General features: G+C 37.2%; 1 protein-coding gene across 4 annotated transcripts; it reads left to right on the forward strand.

The window, feature by feature from the left end:
- The first annotated feature begins 1,191 nt into the window (after positions 1-1,191).
- LOC110890561 (B3 domain-containing protein Os01g0234100) lies at positions 1,192-12,611 on the forward strand. 4 transcript variants are annotated; one of them, XR_004872443.1, is made up of 3 exons: positions 1,192-1,432; positions 11,515-11,574; positions 11,881-12,611. XR_004872443.1 is itself a non-coding variant. In XM_035979738.1 (3 exons), exons 2-3 carry the CDS (start codon positions 11,517-11,519, stop codon positions 12,438-12,440), a joined length of 417 nt encoding a protein of 138 aa, XP_035835631.1. In that variant the 5' UTR covers positions 1,192-1,432; positions 11,515-11,516; the 3' UTR covers positions 12,441-12,611. The 4 variants fall into 4 exon arrangements, 2 of the variants coding, with proteins under 2 accessions (XP_035835631.1, XP_021993869.1); XM_035979738.1 differs by having other exon boundaries at positions 12,082-12,611; XM_022138177.2 differs by lacking the exon at positions 1,192-1,432 and adding an exon at positions 11,051-11,337 and having other exon boundaries at positions 12,082-12,611.
- Positions 12,612-20,685: the final 8,074 nt, after the last annotated feature.

Here is a 20,685-nt window from a genome sequence, read left to right on the forward strand (position 1 = left end):
TCAACTAAAAGCATATCTTCTAGATATTTCAAGGACACATTAGCATTCAGAACCTATAAATGAGCTTAAAAACATACATCAAGTTTAAAATGAAAACAAGAATATGCATGAAGAGTTGAAAATGTGACAACTGGCAAAAATAATGGTAATTCCGTACAACTTAAACACTTGATTTAACGTTAATTTCTCTCTTTACGATTTAATTATTGCATGATTAGATCGTATAAGTTCTACTAATCATAGGACATGGTTAAAAATGCTAAACAATATTAACACAATCCCCAGGTCGCGAGAAAACCGCAAACTATGTCCTAATATGTTGGCAAAATGCTAAAAGCACTATTCACCTGAGCACACTATTCATGCCAGCAAGTTCTGAAAACTGACGGAACAAGCGACGAAGGGCATGAACGCACTTCATAGTTGAAATATGAATAAAAACCCCTAATTAGGGACCCCAAACACAAAAACACATTTACTTTCCGGTAAATGCACTTAATTGCACTTTATCCATTCTGCGCCAAAATATAACCAAAATAAATTTTCCGCGACGCCAGAATTTATTATTTTAAGGTTCGTAGGACTTGTAAATAATACTTTACATCATAAATAAGCTTGGGGATATCGATGGGATACCCGAAACATTTACTCCTGGTGTCACGCCGCGACTTTCACACACTGTCCAAACTCGAGCCGATAGGCGAATAAATTATATTTCTACCATCCAATCTCCTAAACTAAAAGACTAGCGAACTAGTTAGCGATATTTTGGTGTCATAAACGCCTTAAATAAACGCCATAGCATCGATGGTAAAATAGAACCATCGCTCCCGGTATTATATAACGTCTTTTATATTTCACCCGAGATCGAACCGAGGAGCGAACTAGTGGTATTTTTACCATCCAAAACTTATACCCAGTAAACTAGTAAACTTATTTGACCTTGTTTATAACCTTAAACTATCATTTACCCCTAATTCCCCTAATTAAGCTAAATGCGTAAATATAAATATGTATTTTATAATAAAAAAAATTTATTACCAAAAACCTTCAGGAACCCTTTCCCCCATACAAGTTTACGTCAATATTGGGGTCCCCATCACCATGTCTATTGTTGAAAATTAGATGAATATGTATGGAGATATGAAAGGTTGATAGGAAACTTGTAAGAATAAAAATTCACCATACCATTATCACATCACACATCATTCACATTTAAAAAAAAAACCCAAGAGTCTCCTTCTTCCCCTTTCATTCACGGTTCCAACATCATCCACAATTAGCCACCTTTATTCACACTAAATTACCTTATTTTAACCTTAATTTAACCATTTCAAGACCATCTAAGCATAGTTAAAGCATGGAGCATCATTAGAGCTTTGTTTGGAGCTTAATCTTTTCTAAATAATCATCTTAGGACACTTGCAAAGTGGTAAGCCTCTTACTTATCATTTTTAAGCTTGTTATCATATGTAGATTACTAAAGTACTTGTTGATCATATTGAAATCAAAGAAAAATTCCACTTAAAACCCTAAATCAAAACTTAACAACTTACTAAATATGAAGTATTATGTGATTATTATGTGTTTTAGAGTTGAATGAGTTGTATGATCTTGCTTATCTTGGTTAAAATAAGTTGTTTAAACTTATAATTTAAGTTGAGCATATTGTTTATTTAGTGTAGTAACTTAAATAAGTGATGATCTTGTTATATTAGGCTTAAAAATACGATTTAAACAACTAAGTGTTTAAATCATGAAAAATCCTCATCATTATGTTCATGAGCTTTATACATATATGTGTTAAACTTGAAGGATTAAGGACTATAATGGCCTAAACTTGATGTTTTAAGAACTAATAAATGTGATTTTTAAAAGTAACAAGTGATTTAATATATGGTTATAAAAACTACATTTAGAAAGTCTTAACATGCAAGACATAAAAGTCTTGAAATCTTTTTAAAAAAAAAATGAACATGTAAAAGCTCATGAATTTAGGGAATAAATGGGGATATTTGGTTACTTGAAAGTATGGATTGTGGAGATTAGTATGATAATAATGTTAATGGTAAATTGAAAATGATTTTTAAACATGTATTAAATACATGGGAAAAACGCCATAGTGTAGGAAAACTATGGCGAAATTTTATAAAAATTTAATCGCGATTAAAAAGAGATTAATGGGGTGATTAGCATGGTTAATCGTGATTAGTAAATTTAGTTGCGATTAACGACCTTAATCGTGATTAGACTAACCCTAATGACAAGGGTTAAGTTTTAACTATCCAAGAGTTTATGTTAACACTAAAAGGTATTTTAATTAAATAAAGATGGGCAAAAATTTCAAGAATAACAAATATAATTTTTGGAGAAAATTATATGTTTATATTCTAAATGCTTTATTTGAAGTACAAAATGTGTATATTATGTGTACGTATTAGCCGTAGGAATATGTACCAAAAATGAAATATGCAACGCTTATAAAAAAATATACACTTTCTCCACGACAAAAACATTACAAACATTCACAAGTGTGATGTTAGACTCGAACCTTCACGCCTACTTAAAATGCACAATTGTAATACCATAACTCAAGACGCGAACATCGGACGATTCTTTATGCTTCTACAACGAGACGGACAATTTCGACACAAAGGATATAATAACAACTCACGGTGACAAATTATAACAAACAACATATTCTAGACACTTGAAATTTATACACACACGACAACGAAAAACCGGAAAGTTCAATAACGAGAATAACACCAAGTGTAATTATGAAAAGTTTACTAGTATGTTATATCATACTTAGTAAAAATTTATCACAAATCCAAAAAAAAAACTAATATTGGGCTAAGAATAAAACACTTTGGGCTTTTAAATTAATATTGTGCTTAAGATAACATAAATTTTGGGCTAGACCCAAATCCTTAAATATATGGGCAATGGCCCATTTTCATAAACCTTATAAAAGCCCGTTTGTAATAAATAATATGGGCGAGGCAAAATACACCAATATTATGGACTAAGCCCAACAACTTAAAAGACATGGGCTAGGCCCAAAGACAGAATACATGGGTTAAACCCAATGACACTAAAATGTGGGCTAGGCCTAATGAAAAACACACGTATAATACGGTATACCTACAAGTATAAATACGGTACACGTGCACGTATAAAGCCCACAAATACAAGTATACATACGGTATATGTATAGGTATAAAAGAATCTAGTACATGACGATATACACACATACACTTGTTGAAGTGTACTCTCTCACTAAGGTTGTATACATACGACAACGTATTTTGACGTTAAAAATAAATATTTTTAACACTTTTTACACTTATATTTGTGTAACAAATATAAAGTCTCGAATCAAAGTATACCAGAAACAGATGCCAACATATTATCATTAAATTACGCAAGCGTTCCGAAAACGAAATGAAAATAATAAACGTTCAAGATGAACAACGAGTACAAGGTCTAGGAAAGGCCGACGTGTCTAATGAGTTAGAACCCTTGTAGGTTGACTCGCGTTACGAAAAACTTTGGTTGAATATCTCTCTCTCTCAGGAACGCAAAGCAGTGAGTTCATGTCCCCCTTTTCTTTTAACGTTTTGGTTTACAACTTTCGGGGGGAAATACATGTCAAACATAGGTATGATTAAGTTATGGAATGAACTCTTAGATCATGTGAGCATAGGCTGTAACTGAGGTGCCATTAATCCTTTTGAGGACCAAGGAACAAAGGTTAGATCTAATGGGTACGGGCGAGCCCCACTCACGGTCCAGGAGTGACCACTAGAGTGCTGTTGTGTCCATCGTCGAGAGTTCGACACTTAAATTGCCTACGCGGGTTGAGTACCTCCTATGTCGTCACATATCTTAATGTCCTTGCAAAACATTAATGATCAACATGTTCATAGACGCTTTACATACCTACTTATAAACTAAACTTTCAAATGTTTTTGAGATTCATTTGATGCGCATTACACATAAAACACATGAACTCGCTCAACTTTTGTTGATATTTTCAAACTCGCATGTATTTCAGGAAACTAATGAAACTTGGGTGCTGGTGTTTACTATGAAGCTTTTGGAGTACAAGTCATCGATGTCATCCCTTTTGGAGGGTTTGGTCCATATATCTCATCTTCAATGAGATATTGGATGCAAAGCCTTATGTTTTAAACTTGTGTTGAACTCATCTTTTGTAAAACTTATAACTTATGCCGTTTGGCATTTTAAACAAACTTATGATGTGTAATATTTTACTATGTCAATGAATAAACATCGTATGTTTTTATTCATGTAGTTGTTTACTTATATCGTATGCAATGAGAACTAATCAAGTTCACACCGCGCGCTTCCGCTAATGAACGGGTGTGACAGAAAAAGTAGTGCGAAAAAGTAGTGCGTGTCCACCTAAATTGATGCATATGAACAAGTATCCCGGTTGGGAAGAAAGATTCCATACGTATGTTCTTGGGCAAAACACGGAGTTGTGGTTATCTTTTACCAAGGAATTCGATCAAGCACTTGAAGAAGCCGGTTCAGATGCCGCCGCAACGTTTGGAGATGTTTCTGTCGATGATAAAAAGGCATATGATTTAGAAAAGAAAGCATATTCAATTCTAACTCAAGCCTTAAACAAAGATATTTATCATCAGTTCGTGAGATTCAAAACGACAAAAAGCCTATGGGATGCATTAAAGGCTAGAGGTCAAGGAAATGTGTCGTCACGCAAGCTGAGATATGATCTACTCATAAAGGAATTTGACGGATTCATGTGTATGGAAAGGGAGTCGCTAGTAGATCTTACAAGTCGATATTATCATCTGCTGCTGAGTGAAATGGGTAATTTTGGGGTAGTGGTAACTCCGGAAGAGGTTGTCACAAAGTTTGCCGATGCATTGCCAATTTAGTGGAATGGTTTCTTGGAAATTCTAAAGTACAATGGCACGTTAGCTACAACCAACATCCATGATTTCATTCAACTCTTGGAAAACAAGAATCAAGAGGAAGTCAGAAAGGCAAAAAGAGTGCCGGTACCACAAAATCCCGTGATGTACTATGGAAATTGTAGAGGTACCAGCACAGTTGCAAGACCTCAACATGCTCAGCTACAAACGACATTTGTCTCGAGCATCGATATGTATGGAACACCATAACCAGCTGCCCTAGAGCAAAGCTATCAGTCTACTGGAGTACCATCATTTCTTGATCCAAACTACAAAGGTTAACAACAAGCCTGTTAAGGAAACACTTCATCAACAGTCAACGCTGGTCAGTCAACTAATCCAAACACAGTTCGGCTAGATACTTCAAGTTTCTCGAAAGTAAGTGTTGAAGTGGCAAAGGAACATATGGAGCTTCTAAACACTTTGGTGAGCGTGTACTGTGGGTTAGTAGCAGGGCAGATTGGGAACATCAATTTGACTCAGGAAGATTATCAGCAAAAATCCATAAGGATGAAATGGATTTGATGGATATCAAGTGGGCATTTGCTAGTGCTGTGAGGCGAGCAAAAGACTTCATGGAAAGAACTGGTAGAACTAGCTTGGAAAGCAAGAAAGATATCAAGCATGGGTTCGATAAACAAGTTGTCAAGTGTTTTAACTGTGGTGAACGGGGTCATTTCAAACGTGAATGTACGAAGCTAGCTCAGCCTGGAAACTAGAATCCGTTCAGAAATCAAGGCAATCTACAGAATCAGAATCAGACCTGGAATAATGAGCGTGCCTTGTTGCCTGCAAACAATACTCATCAAGCAGGTCCATCAAACAACAACCGAGCTCTTGTGGTGCAAGTTGATGAAGGTTGTGACTGGTCGATTCAACTGGGTATTCAACTGGGTAACGGTGATCAGGCTGGAACAGCGTGTTTTGCTGAAGTTGTTAAAGATCTAAAGCACGCGTGTGGTGGAGAATCTTCTGATGAGGACAGTTCTGGTTATAGTGGAAGCTCGCACTACAAGGTTGTGACGGATTGTTGATGAGGTGTTTCCTTAACAGGCTTGTTGTTAACCTTTGTAGTTTGGATCAAGAAATGATGGTACTCCAGTAGAGTAGACTGATAGCTTTGCTCTGGGGCAGATGGTTTTGGTGTTCCATACATATCGGTGCTCTAGACAAACGTCGTTTGTAGCTGAGCATGTTGAGCAGGTCTTGCAACCGTGCAGGTAGCTCTACAATTTCCATAGTACATCTCGGGATTTTGTGGTACCGGCACTCTTTTTGCCTTCCTGACTTCCTCTTGATTCTTGTTTTCCAAGAATTGAATGAAATCATGGATGTTGGTTGTAGGTAGCATGCCATTGTACTTTAGAATTTCCAAGAAACCATTCCACTGAATTGGCAATGCATCGGCAAACTTTGTGATAACCTCTTCCAGAGTTACCACTACCCCAAAATTACCCATTTCACTCAGCAGATGATAATATCGACTTGTGAGATCTCCTAGCGACTCCCTTTCCATACACATGAATCCGTTGAATTCCTTTATGAGTAGATCATGTCTCAGCTTGCGTGACGACGCATTTCCTGGACCTCTAGCCTTTAATGCATCCCATAGGCTTTTTGTCATTTTGAATGTCACGAACTGATGATAAATATCTTTGTTTAAGGCTTGAGTTAGAATTGAATATGCTTTCTTTTCTAAATCATATGCCTTTTTATCATCCAAATAAAGATCTCCAAATGTTGCGGCATCTGAACCGGCCTCTTCAAGTGCTTGATCGAATTCCTTGGTAAAAGATAACCATAACTCGGTGTTTTGCCCAAGAACACACGTATGGAATCTTTCTTCCCAACCGGGATACTCGTTCATATGCATCAATTTAGGTGGACGGTTGTTACTACCGGTTTCATTTTCGCTCAAAAGAAGATTTTGAATACTTTGGTTTTGATTTGTAACAAAAGCCCACTGATTTGCGGAAATCGAACTAGATTGTGCTGATGACGAAGGCGTGGGAGTCTGAGCCCATGAAGGAACTAAACCTTTACCCGTATACATATCCGCATTAGGGTCAGGTTTCCAACCCCACCAATCTGAAGCCATGATGTGAAGAAAATACCAACTTAAAACACAACGATGAACCTTCTGTGAAGAACTAGAATCCATGAAAAATAAACAACTCCACGAAAGACCGACCAACGAAAAATAGGTTTAATTTTAAAAACCATGAAAATTATGTTTTGTGGTTTTCAAATTTCAACACAAAGATCTTCAAAACAAAGATTGTAATGAATGAATTACTCAACAGTTCTTCAAATAGGCCCAAGTAATGAAGACCATGAATTAGTTAAATTTTATGTGTGGATGGTACTGAACAATAATACTTCGTTGATTTGTGGCCCAAGGATAGAGATAGGTCCAATTCACTAAGACCATGAATTACGTCAACAAAAATTAAAGTCCACCAAAAGTTAAGGTCATTGAAAGTAACGTCCACTAACTATTGTTTTTTTTAAACTTCTATCCACGAAAAGTTAATGTCAATTCTTAATTCTTCGTTGATTTCAATGGGCAATGTTTTTGGTGAATATATTTCAAATCAAAGGTTTTTTTTTTTTTTTTTTGGATGAGATAGGCCCAAGAGGAATAGACCAGATAAAAAATGTAGGCCCAAATGGAAAATGTGTTTTCTGAAAGATAGAGTTGCAGGCCCAAATCACAAATAATAGAGGTCTTTCGTTGAAATGTTGAAATGCTGGCCCACGAATAATCAAAAGTTCAAAACAGACAATCATTATGTTTTGCAGATGTGGAAATATGTGAAAGGTTGGTGGAAATGTGTATTTAAAACAGAATCTAGTTTTCTAACAGAAAAAGAGAGTTGGTGTATATCTAAATATGGTTAACACCAGAATTCAAAATTTTAACTTTTCAAAAAAACTTTGAAAGCTTAACTTCTCCACGGAAATTCCAGTGACTTTTCCGGCCAAACACCACACCGGAGAAGTTAGCCAAAGATAATTTTGCACAAAAATTTCAAGAAAAACGTTCTAGCATTTCTCCACGTACTTGAACAAGGTTTTAGTAAACATTTTAAGCAAAACAACAAGTTTTTCAGAGATTTAAGCAATTTTCCCTTAAAAAAACAAATTTTTTAGGAAATCTTCAAGAAAAGGGTTCGAAAACTTGACACACGGCTCGGTTTTAAAAAGGACGAGAGCCAAGGCTCTGATACCACTTGTAGGTCCACTAGCAGAGGATCTAGTAACCTTATCCTTGTTATCGAACAAACCCGGTTGTTTGGAATCCAACCGGTAAGTTAAACCGAGCAAAGAACACGAATACACAAAAGATTCAATGTTTTAAAGCTCAATGTATTACTTTCAGAAAGTTTGATACAAGAAGATAAAGCTAGTAAATGCTCTCAAACTCTCTCTGTTCTCACTGGTGTGCTCTGTCTGTGTGTTCTCCATTCTGCGTCCTGCAAGCTGCCTTTTATAACCAACCTTATCCACAAGTCTGACGAGGAATTGAAACGGACTCACGAACATTCAACAGGCCACGAAGAGTGGAGTCTTCGTGGCTTGATTCTTCGCCGCACATAAACTGGACGAACCCTTAGTCTTCGACATCATATTCGACGAACGATGGAGTCTTCATCCAACATCATTGAGTCTTCGTCGCTACTTAAGCACATTGAGTCTTCGTCGCTTGGTCAGTGTTGGTCCACAAGCAGTCTTCGTCCAGGTGAAGTGTTCGTCGCATGTGTGGACGAACATTGAGGGTTCGTCGTTTGGAATGTTCGTCCCAAAGAGTTGCATGAAAACTTGAGTCTTCGCCATGCAAGGGTGTTCGTTGATATGTAGTCTTCGTGACACACCTTACCTTGGAGTGTTCGTCCATGGAGAACCTTAAGTCATCGTCATATGCCATAAGTCTTCGTCAAAGGAGTAGTGACAGAGAAACAATTAAGATCTTCAAAAAAGAACCATGCATTCACGTATCTATGCATTGAAATGGCATCACATGACATCATCATGACACCATCATGGTGATGTCATGGTGATGCGGCATCCTATGACGGTTCACGGCTCTTCGTGCTTCGTGTGTGTGTCGATCTCTGAGGCGCATGACAGAGGAATGTCGTGACCTTGGTCTTGAGCCAAACCTAACCGAGTCGAACCGAACCGATCCGATCCGATCTGAACCGGACCGAGTCGCGTCCACATAATACGCATCAACAATACTCAAAAAGGGTTTTAGAATTTTGAAAAACGGATTAAAAAAACAATCTAGTGAGGTAATTTAAAATAAGTCTTTTAATAAAAACAATCGGTCTCGCTAAGTCGTACTAAGTGTGGATCTTGGTGTGGGATATGGTGTTTATTCTGTTCCAAGTTGTTTGATATCTTTCTATGTATGAGTTATTTAGAAAGTTTCTAGACTTTTATGGTTTAGATCTGTTCGTTCTAGTAAATGAAGTTTTAAGATTGACAAGCTATTTTATATTATCTAAAAGAAGACAAAAAAACTCATTTTCCGGTGTACTCGAGTTGTTTGATGCTGTGTGAAGAACAAGGCTGGAACGGAATGCAGCTTCTCGAAGATTTGATGAAGATTTGCAGATCCCACATGTATCAAGGGGGAGTCTGTAAATGCACCCCGGGATGATAAATGCTGAATGCTGCTACTTAAAGATCTGTTGAAGATTTGCTGATCCCGCATATATCAAGGGGTAGTCTGTAAATGCACTTCTGGATGATAAATGCTGGATCCAACAACTTGATGTTACTTCAGGGACTTGTTTGTTATTGTTGAAAGTTATTATATAACTACAAATTCGGACAAGTATGTGTGCATGGTGTCTGAATTTGTGGTTTAAAGTGTGTCAGCACTTATTATTTGGCTTGTCCGAACATATAAGTTCTTGGGGATGTCCGAACTTATAAGTTCATCATGGTTTGTCCGAATTTGTAGTTTAGGAGTGTCAGTAGTTAAGTACTGACAAGTGTTTCTAGTTTGTTCTATCCGTATTAGTCAGTTATCATGGTTTTTATTTCTTCTTCCCCATATTTTTGGAAAACCCCACTACCGCGATCTACCTACGTTGTTGTTGGATTTTATTTTCAATCATCACCACTCTTCTACTTTATTATTAAAAATACTATATGGGAGACCAATTAGAAGGTCCAATTAGCTACAAAAAAATGTATGTTAAGTACTACAATGAAAATGGAAATTTAGCCCGCACGAGGGTCAATGGCCCTCTTGTGGTTTTGCCATGTAATAATCCTTGGGTACCTAGTAGCGAAAGAATCCAAATCCCATATAAATTCATAACCTTGGTGGTGGTGGTTATTTCTGGAAAATCTCTGATATATAAATAAGATAATCATTAAAATATTATTTAAGGGAGAATAAAACATGGTGATTGATTGTGTATGCTGTTGAGGAATTGATAATGTTGGAGGCTTCATATGGTGAATCCTCCTATCTTAGTAGGTGTTGCAAAATCATTGGATTGGGACTCATACTTGGTTATTTTAAAAATAGACATTAATCATTTGCTAGGGTGACAAAGATTCCAAAGTTGTAGATCCCATTGAAAGGGTTGCCATGTTATTATGACCAAGTACGTTGAACTATGAATGAGTCTGCTTGGCATGGTATCGGTTTGGCCTATTCAGCTTGCCATGGCAGTGGATTAGAGAAAATATCAGTGTCTCTTGGGTGTCCAGCGGACCACCCATGAACAAATTTTATTTGCAAACACCACTGGAAAGGATTTACGGATCAAGAAGTACACAATCTTTGGAAAACGATCAGCCCCTTAGTAACATGAATACGATGTGTTATATATACCAAAATGCATTTACTATCTTTCTAGATTTTACAATGCTACACATATTCAATGAATACAAGCAAGAAAACACCTGCAATTGCAATATAGATATGCTCTAATTTTTGGTTCAAAAGGTTTTGTTCTACTATATTCCAATGGAACTATTAGTGTTACTTTGTTTTAGATATTCATGGTTTTTTTTTTTTTTTTTTTGTTTGACATGCTGACTGTGTAAACCCAAATTGAAATAGTCAAATTTCAGTTATTGTTTTATTTTATTACTGAAACATTAAAAAAAATATCCTATATTCGTTTGAGTTCTCTATCAAAAAAAAGATATTAAAATTCCGTGGTTTGAACCAAAATTTAAGATTAGGGTTTTTCCCCTACGTTCTCACCTATATATAGTTTACATCATTTGGAAAATCATTTCACGGCCGCTCTTCCATCATCTGAGATCTTACCGCTCCAATTCAGTATGCAGTTTTCTGACCTGATCGGATGTCCAATAACTGACCAGATCGAGTGTCCTTGTAAGAAGTTTTCTTCTTTGCTCATTAATTCTATCTGATCTGAAGATTTTAGGACTTTGGTGATGTTTAACAATTCAATGTGTATTGTTTCTCTGCTCTGTATTTGCCAAGTTTGATTCATGTTTTGAGAATTTTGTGTTTTGATAGCCGCTGACAGCATACATTGATCTATATCAGGTATGGGAATGGATCATAGCATGTTGACAGTTCATAGGAGCGCATCTATCTTTCTTTCAGGTATGGTAAAATCTGGAAATCCATATTTTTGTTAAATGTTTATAAGATTCATATGTTAAAGCTCCCTTTTCATGGTATATCTGGATATCAAAATTACTTTGATATCCAGATATCTTTATCTGGAAGATGTTCTAGATTTAAAGAAAATAATGAATTATTTAGGCATGATTTACTGGAAAGCCACCGGTTTTTTACCAACGGGTTTTTTAGGTAGACCATTGGGTAATGATTTAGGTTTTTATAACTATGGCATACTACTTACTATTATTGTCATTCACTGTGTTTGTGTTTGTTAAATTCTCACAGCAACTCGATAGTGGGCCGTGCTTCACAGTTGAAGTTGTGCTATACCTGGTGGTGGTTCAGATTTCAATTTGTTTTCTTAATGGCAAATACTGCTCAAAAACCCTGGATTATTATTATTTTATGTAGCACGTGTATGCATTTGTAACAAAGAATACCTACACGATGGTGTTTCTAAAGACTTGTATGACACATTACTACCAGGTATGATTGGTCAAATTGTAAGAGTTGTTGATGAGATCAAAAGATGCAAGATCACCACAACTAAAGAAGACTTTGATAGATGGGAGAAATCCTTGAATTCTTTTGAACTTTTGGGCATGAAGGTCGGCTTTTTACGTGATAAGGTACATACACTTGCAACCCTTGTGTTTGAATCAGAAGTTGCAGTGGATATAAAGCAGTATCTTGAGGCAAGAAACCAACGTAAACGTGCCGAAAATGAAATCAAGAAAGCTGCAGCAAAGCTAAAGGAGTTGAAGGGAGAGGCTATAAAGTTTGCTGGGATTGCGGGTAGTTTGAGACACAAGGTTGAGAAGTATGAACACAAAGGAGGAGGTTGATAAACTGTGAGAGGGTAGGCAGACTCTATCAAAAGAAAGTTAGTAGTGTTTTCTGCTTATGATAAACTGTAATCTCTAGACCGTACCACTTATGACCCATGAACTGTAATTACTAAATTAGTAATCCTTTATTCAATGATAAGTAGTAGCTTTTATACTTTTCTACCTTGACGATCCGACGTTTGAGCAGAAACCGGCCCAGACTGGTGGCATGAAACGGTACTGCCTGGTTCACGGGCTGTGACTATTCAAGAAACAGTTCACTGTCAACACGCATTGAAAAGTGTTAAAAACCAAACCAGAGAAGTGCATATTACCACTGGAGAGATGACTCGTTTACTCCTGCCCATATAGCCAACGGATTTTCACCCACGAATTCTCGTTGGTGATACTCGTTTGTTTAGTAGTGAACCCTTAACTACGAACTTCTCTCTGGTTGATTTCTGAGAACTTGCTTATCATCCATGTATACTCTCCGTATAAGTTCAGAAGGTCCTGAAATTGATTGAACTTCTTGTCAAAAGAACATATTAAACATATGTAGGTGTTATGCTCAATAAAAGATGTAAACCATTTCCATTTGAACGTAATATCAGTTTTTGATTTTTTTGCTTGTAACATGATTCGATTAAATTATGTCTGTAGTGTAACATATACCAATTGCTACAACCAATGCCATTATTACCTCTATCAGTGAGTTAAATCAGAAAGTTTCATAAAAAATAAATAAATTCAATAGTTGTTGCTTACATAAGAATCCAGGTATATTGGTCGATAAATTGCTTGTATACAAGAACAATAGTATACAGTTCAAATGATTTGCTTTGGAATCTCCATTGAGACTTTAGTGTTTCATGGCCTTCAGACTACTTGATACAGACTACTTGATACCTCTGGTTCATTAGTGTTTTTCTTTTTCGGCTCAGAAACCGACTGGTTTTGTTTTTAATTAGCACCATGGACGATTAACCAAATCGAGTATATAATTAACTGATTCACAGAAACGATTATTTGATAACAGGTTAACCAACCGGATTTTTTTTTTACAAAGAACAAGGGGTTGTGAATCACTGGTACCAAGAAGAAAAACTACTGTTTATATATGTGAGTGTGATGGAGTTCTAATCAAACAGAATATTCAATTTTTGGTCGCACCATATGTTGATACACGATTTGTGGACGCGACTCGACGCGACCCGACTTGGTTAATAACACGGTTTTCCTCCATCGTGTGAAAGAACAAGTTAAGCAAGCCAAGACGTGAAAAGGACTTGAACTTAATCTTTGGGCTAAACATATCAGCAATTCAAGTGCTTTGGGCTTCAAGTATCGGCAAAACACAAGCATCATTGGGCTAACAAGTTGACGAAACAAAAGCTTGGGCCTCAACAGTTGGGCCAAAGCCCATAGTCTACGAAACATAAGGGAAGTCGACGAAACACATCAGTTCCGTCGACAAGGTCCCTGTTTCGTCGCTTGTTTTACTGTTTCGTCGTGCAAGGTTGTGATTCGTCAAGATCCATTCCGTTTCGTGGTGTCTGTTGTGTTGATACACTTTGTGTGGACGCGACTCGGCTCGGTTCGACTCGGCTCGGTTCAACTTGGTTTCGACACGGTTAGGTCCGGCTCAAGCCCGACGTCACCACATTCCTCCGTCGTGCGCCCCAGAGTTCGACACGCGAAGCACGGAGAGCCGCGACATTTCCCGCACGATACATCACCATGACATCATCATGTGATGTCATGACGACATATTCACCAGCCACATCGGGTCCAGTATTCTAAAATTCTTGTCATCGTTGAACACGATCACTGCTTCATGCGTATCTGAATCATAACACCATAAACGCATGTCTTCAAGAAAGTCCTGCTGCATCGGCATTAAAGGAATCTTTTCAACCACTCTTGCAGGCTCATCCACTAGCTTGTATCTACCGGTGTTGGTTTCCGGATCAAGCGTGAACTTTATCTGCTGATGCCTGGGAAACTGAGGCTTGTAAGACTTGTCTTTCCACCCCAAAGATTGATTTACATTTTTAATTGGGAAATTGTGATAAAGGATTAAAATAATCACAACCTTACTTGTTTGGTGAAAGCATCGTGTCCTTAGCCGAAAGCAGAACTGTTGTGTCAGTAAAAGATGGTTTGAAAAAGTCTTCACCAACTCAGTTACTTTTTGGGGAAACAGATTTACAACGAAACAGAGAAACAGAATCCTTGGCGAAACAAAACTCTATCAATATTTTGGCGAAACAGGAAACCTTTTTCATTAAATTGACAAAACACATTGATTGGGCCTCCATTGTATTTCGTCAAAGCCCATCATCACTTTAATCAGTTTCGTCAAAAGGTTCAAAAGGATATTTCTCTTGTTTGTTTCGTCAAGCATAAAGCAAGGAAATTAAGATTTGTTTCGTCAAAGGAGCCAAGTCAAAGCCGTATGATATAATATCACTTTGTTTCGTCAAAGGAGCCAAGTCAAAGCCGTATTCCCTTTTTGTTTCGTCAAACAATCAAAGCCCATTAACACATTATCAGTTTCGTCAAGATTAAAAAAAAAAGGGCCAAAAAGGATATTTTTTTTTCACCGATTCACATTAAGTGGCCTTCTGTTTTCGTAAACTTAAAAGCCCAAAGGAGCCCAAAGGAGCCAAGTTGGGCCGAAAAGTGTCTTGAGCCCTGAAATCCTTTTCGTCAACCAAAATTTAAAAATTTTGTTTCGTCAAATAAAAAATAAATAAATAAATAAATAAATAAATAAAAAATTCTTGCATGTGCTTAGAGGAGGTCCAATAGAATTCTTAGGCCATGTGAATTGCATGTGCTTAGAGGAGGTCAAATAGAATTCTTAGGTGATGTGGGCCCAAGTGTGGAGGAACGGGCTATTTTGTACTTGGAGGCCCAAGACCGCGTAAGAAAAGGGCCTTCACTAAAATGGCCCTAACTTGGGCTACGAGGGTCCGTTTGGGACGTGCCTACGGCGGTTTGGGTCATCGTCCGGGCCAAAAAACGCTTATTTCTATTACTTATTTGCATTTTTATGTTTTTTGAACTATTTTGGGCTTTTTGTTTTAGGCCGTGTGTTTGGCCCTTTATCTTTTTTAGGCCCGTTTCGAATTTCAGTCTTTATTTATATGTTGCTAAAGCTAATGAGAAGATCAGAATTGAATTTTGAGAAAACTGTTTTTTTTCACTTCAAATTCCGTGGCCTTTGGGGTTACAATTTGGGGGTTGGGAAGAGCTACACGGGTATTCGTAGAATCAACGTGTAATCTTCATTTTTTTCGTTTCACACGCTGCATCATTAGGCCATGTGATCAGTTGTTTGATTCAACTGAAAGGTCCAATTAAGTTGAGACATTATCACCTAGAAGTAGACAATTGCATGTGCTTGGCTGACATCTTTTTAAGAGCTTTGTGTTAGTTGAAAAATTGGACAATGTGTAAGGATAAGGTGTTAGTTTGACAAAATTGGCCATTGGAAGGCTTTGTGTCAGAAGATAAACAACATTGATAAAGGATAAAATACTACTTTTTGAAATATCTAAATTGTGTGTTTCTCTTAGTCAACGATACTTCTAAATTGTGTGTACCATATTGTCGACGAAACATCTAATTTTTGTCACTTTGTTATTTAAAAAAAAATCACTTCTATACACAATCATGAGTTGCACAAGTCTGTGGGATTGGAGTACGGACCCACGACCAGCTCAAAATCAGACTTCGATGGCCGAATATTTAGCGAATTCCATACCTCGACCCCCTCCACATCAGACTTCTTCGATGGCCGCATATTTAATGAATTCCATTCCTCAAGCCCAACCTCAACCTCAAGTTTCCACAACACAACCTCAATTCAATCCAAGTGTCGATTGTGGTCCGGCCATACAGTTGGGAAACGGTGATCAAACAAGAACTGCGTTTTACGCTGAAATTGTCAAGAATGTCAATGATGGTGAATCTTCGGGAAATGATGACAGTTCAGGATATAGTGGCAGTACTGATGAAGATGGTTCAGGTGTGAGTGATTACAGTTCAGAATCAGACATCAAGGAGGGAATGGATTCTGAAACTGATAGTTTGTCGGATGATGCCAAGGTGACAAAAAGTCAAAAATCTGACTTGATCAAGAAAGCTGATGCTACATCGAAAGAAATGGAGAAGATTCTCATTGAAGATGGATCTTTCTCTTCTCAGACTGCCTTTATGGCTAATGTCACAGCTTCTACAAATCAGGTAAAATCTGAAACTCCTAGCATCTGTAGTGATTGTGCTGATATGAAAGTTAAATGTGCTGATTTGAAACGTGAATCTGAAACGGTTCATAGTCATAATCAAAGTTTGGTTATTGAATTGTCTAAATGCAAAGAGGCAAACATGGCATTAACTAGAAACGAAAAGGATTTTAAATCTGTAATTGAAACCCTAAAGAAAAGTGTTTTCGAATTGAACAAAGTTGTTTATCATAAACAAGTTAGTATTAACGACTACATTAACATTGTTGAGGAAACCAAAAGGGAGTTAGCCATTGCCAAATGCGAGCATGATGCTATCAAGCAAAAGTTGGAGAGTTATTCTAACTCCCGATTTGTGCTCGATCACATCATAGACGTTCAAAAACTGAAAGGGAAAAGAAAAGGCGTAGGGTATAAGGCGTGTCCACCCCCTTTGAGACACAACTATACCAAAATGCCCGATGAAGAGGATATGCCTCGGTATGAACCCAGTGTGCCTCTTGATTATGAGGAAGTTACTACTGGCCTAGGGTTCAAACCGAACAATTCATTGGAGGGCTCATCTAATAACAAAGAAAAGTCATCATGTGCTTCAAATCAAAGTCCTCCAACCATTGAGGACTATGATTCTTCAGATGATGAATCAAATGTAAGTGACCAGGATGAATCACTTGATGAGACAAAAGGAGTAGAAATTCCAATTGAGAATCATATTCTGTGTGATCCTCCTACTCCTGTCGTGCAACCAGTTGCCAAGCAAGTGATACATCCTGTCAAGAATGTCAAGGATGACAATGAATGTGTGTCTGCTATTAAGAGCAATAACTTGTTGTATACTTTAGTCGGTGATAGTAAAATTTATTCAGACAAAGATTTTCCAATCAAAAACGTCAATCAATCTTTGATTGACAAAGTGTTTGAAGATACTACAAACAAGTTTTTGGGAAAGACAATTCCAGGAGTCATTGTAACTCAATGTGACCCAATTCCAAAAGCTGAAATCAGAAAACAATTTGGAAAACAGAAATCACCGACAAAGCAACAACCAATTGCTTTTAAGGGTAAACAACAGCAACGAGCTCCAAAGCCAAAGGCTAAGGTTGAATCTAAAGGAGCTCGTTACAAGAAGAAAGCAAAAGACGTTAAGTTTGTGGCCTCCAAAGGTACTGATAAAGTGGAGACTTTTGAAAATAAATCAAATACCGATTTTGTACAAAAAGTCAACATTTTGAAACGTAACAGTGATAACAATTACACCCAACACACAAACGGGTGTGAAGCTAGTACCTCTGGGTCTGCAACTTCTACGTTAGGTCGTCGATCAAATTCTCCTAAGTTTGTTGAAAGGAGAACTTGTTTCAAATGTGGGAAGTTTGGGCACATCATTAAAGACTGCACAAACTCGCCCAAACCAAATTTTGTTGAAAGAACCCCCTCTGAACAAGGTCACTCACAACGTCGTCCTGTTTCTCCAAAACATGATAAACGCACTATTAAAGAACAAGAAACAAAACAACGACGTAAAAATGTAAAGGTGATCGAAAAGGCTTTAAAACCGAAAACTGTTAAAAGGAAACCTAGTTTGTCACAACCATTAAAACCAGAAATTGTACATAATACACAATCTGGTCAAGGGAAACAAGCTTGGAGACCTAAAACGGATAAAGTTTCAGGGGGAGAATCATCAGTTTTAGATCATCAAGAAGTTGAGATAACTTACGTCGATGAACATGGGCGACCTAAGTCTGTAAAGGCTTGGGTCCCCCTCTCCATCTAATCTCTGAGTGAGTGTGCAGGAAGTTCCAGGAGGAACTATCGAGAGTTATAGGATTGTTGATAGTGGAGCGTCCTTGCACAAGCTAGGCGACAGAAGAAATTGTTGCCTTTGATGGAGAGAAAAAGAAAAGAAGAAATGTCTGATGAAAGAAATTGGAAGCTTCGACAAAATGAAAATCATACCAAAGTGTGATTGTTATAGGCTTTGATCGGGTCCCCGGGATAGATTCAAATTAAAATGTATGCACCTGCAGCACGTCTGAAGTTCACAATCAACAAGATGAACGTGCAGTGTACATTTCTTCGCGGTGTGATTGAAGAAAATGTGTTCGTTGAACAAATCAACCGGGTGTGCGGATGCCTTGGCATGGATTGAACAACCGCACACTACTTCTGAAAGAGAAAGATAAAGACCTTCGCTGGTGCAATATGGAAGACCAGCCGGACCTGGAGGTTTCTGATCTTGTTGCTGTAAAAAGATTTCTCGATTAATTGAAGTAGTTGAAATATCAACTTTGAAATCCAGTTTGGGAGAGCGCTCACATTCCTGGCAATGCACGAAGCAGATGCAGGATACGGTTTTGAATTTCTAATCTCTCCTATACTTGTCGATATTTAAGCTGCTTTATGAATTATTATCTCGTACAACACTCTTTGGCCAGACAAGTTGATCTTAAATATCACCTCACACGTGATTGTTTCACTATGAAACTCGTCAATGTTGTCATGGTCCACACCGATTACCGACATGCCAACGGATTTTTCCAAAATTCGATTAAATCATTTCTGATTAAAATTAATTTTGGTAAACGAAATTGAGGTAAAACATGAGTTAACCATCATCGGGAAATCATTTTTGTAAATATTTGTTTGTATTTTCTTAATTTATCATAGTTTGTTGATTTTAGGGGGAGTAAATCCAAATTTGAAAAATCCAAAAACATCGAAAAATTTCAAAAACACAAAAACAACAGAAAATCAAAAATGAGTTTCCTGGCGAGAAAAAGAGAAAATAATAGTACATCAGTGGTCTGTCGAAACCTCTTCAAACTGAACCTTAAATGAAAAACGATAAGCAACTCTATATAAGATGTATCGGTAGGCTCACAATCATTTTTTAGTGTGCAGGGTGATATAAACCTTAATCGACTGAAGACTAGGTGGGAACCATTCATTGGCATATGGTCTTAGTACCGAAATTTCGTTTGAGAGATTGCCGAGGTTCTGAGATATTCGGTCTTTATGCTGCTTATCATCTAGGTATCATCGTTGTATCTTTTACCAAAAAAAAAAAAAAAATGGGGACGCAAGTCTAGATCTTCCATGATACTATACATACGTGTACATATTGCATTCGACCTCAATAAGTGATCAACAATCACATGTCCCTCAAATAAGTGATAATATATCACATTTATCCGGGAGTCAAGTTCGTCTCTCTGCTGTACGAAAGTACTGACCTGTTCACGGACTTGCTCCTGTGCCCTCATGCATATGAAAATCAAGTTCCTCATCAATAAGTGATTCTATCACAAAGGGCTTGTTTTCAAATCAAAATAAGTGAGAATCTCACATCATATACGGTCAAACAGATGATAATCAGTATACTCACCGGTAAGATGAACTCTCGTGCATACCTTGATACGGAAATGTGTCGTGTGTGGATGAACACCGGTCGGTAAGTATAAATCATACCTTAACGTATCCCCTCGCCATGATTACATCTGATAAGTTGAGCTTAAGTGGACAACAATACCGATAATTGTTATAGGATGCTTATCTAAATGTTAACTAAAAGAACAACAAGGGCGTTTTGGCATGACCGTACACTGATATGATTCTCTTACCCTCGAAACTCGCAAAAAGAATGTCTGTAAATATTTATTTACTGTATTTCGTTTCTGCATCTTTGTATATATTTATTTATTGTTTTCCGTCTTTACATTTGGAAAATGAAAAATTCCAAAAAGATTTTAGGTGTGTTTTAATATAAACTTTATAAAATCCAAAAAGATTTTGCTTCTAGTTTATTTTTGATTGACCGATGTTGGAACTCGAGTCTATCCTACCCAAAATCCTGATTGAAAGCCGGAAAACAATTCCTCCTTCATAAATGGTCGATGTTAACGAGTTTTGAAAGTTAAAGGATTAAGACTGAATATTTTCTAAACTTTCAAACTGTTGTCGGTAGGTGTTCGATTGAGATTTGATCTCACATGTGTCGTTTGTTTATG

Source organism: Helianthus annuus, chromosome 11, assembly GCF_002127325.2.
Source record: "Helianthus annuus cultivar XRQ/B chromosome 11, HanXRQr2.0-SUNRISE, whole genome shotgun sequence".
NCBI classification, from domain to species: domain Eukaryota; kingdom Viridiplantae; phylum Streptophyta; class Magnoliopsida; order Asterales; family Asteraceae; genus Helianthus; species Helianthus annuus.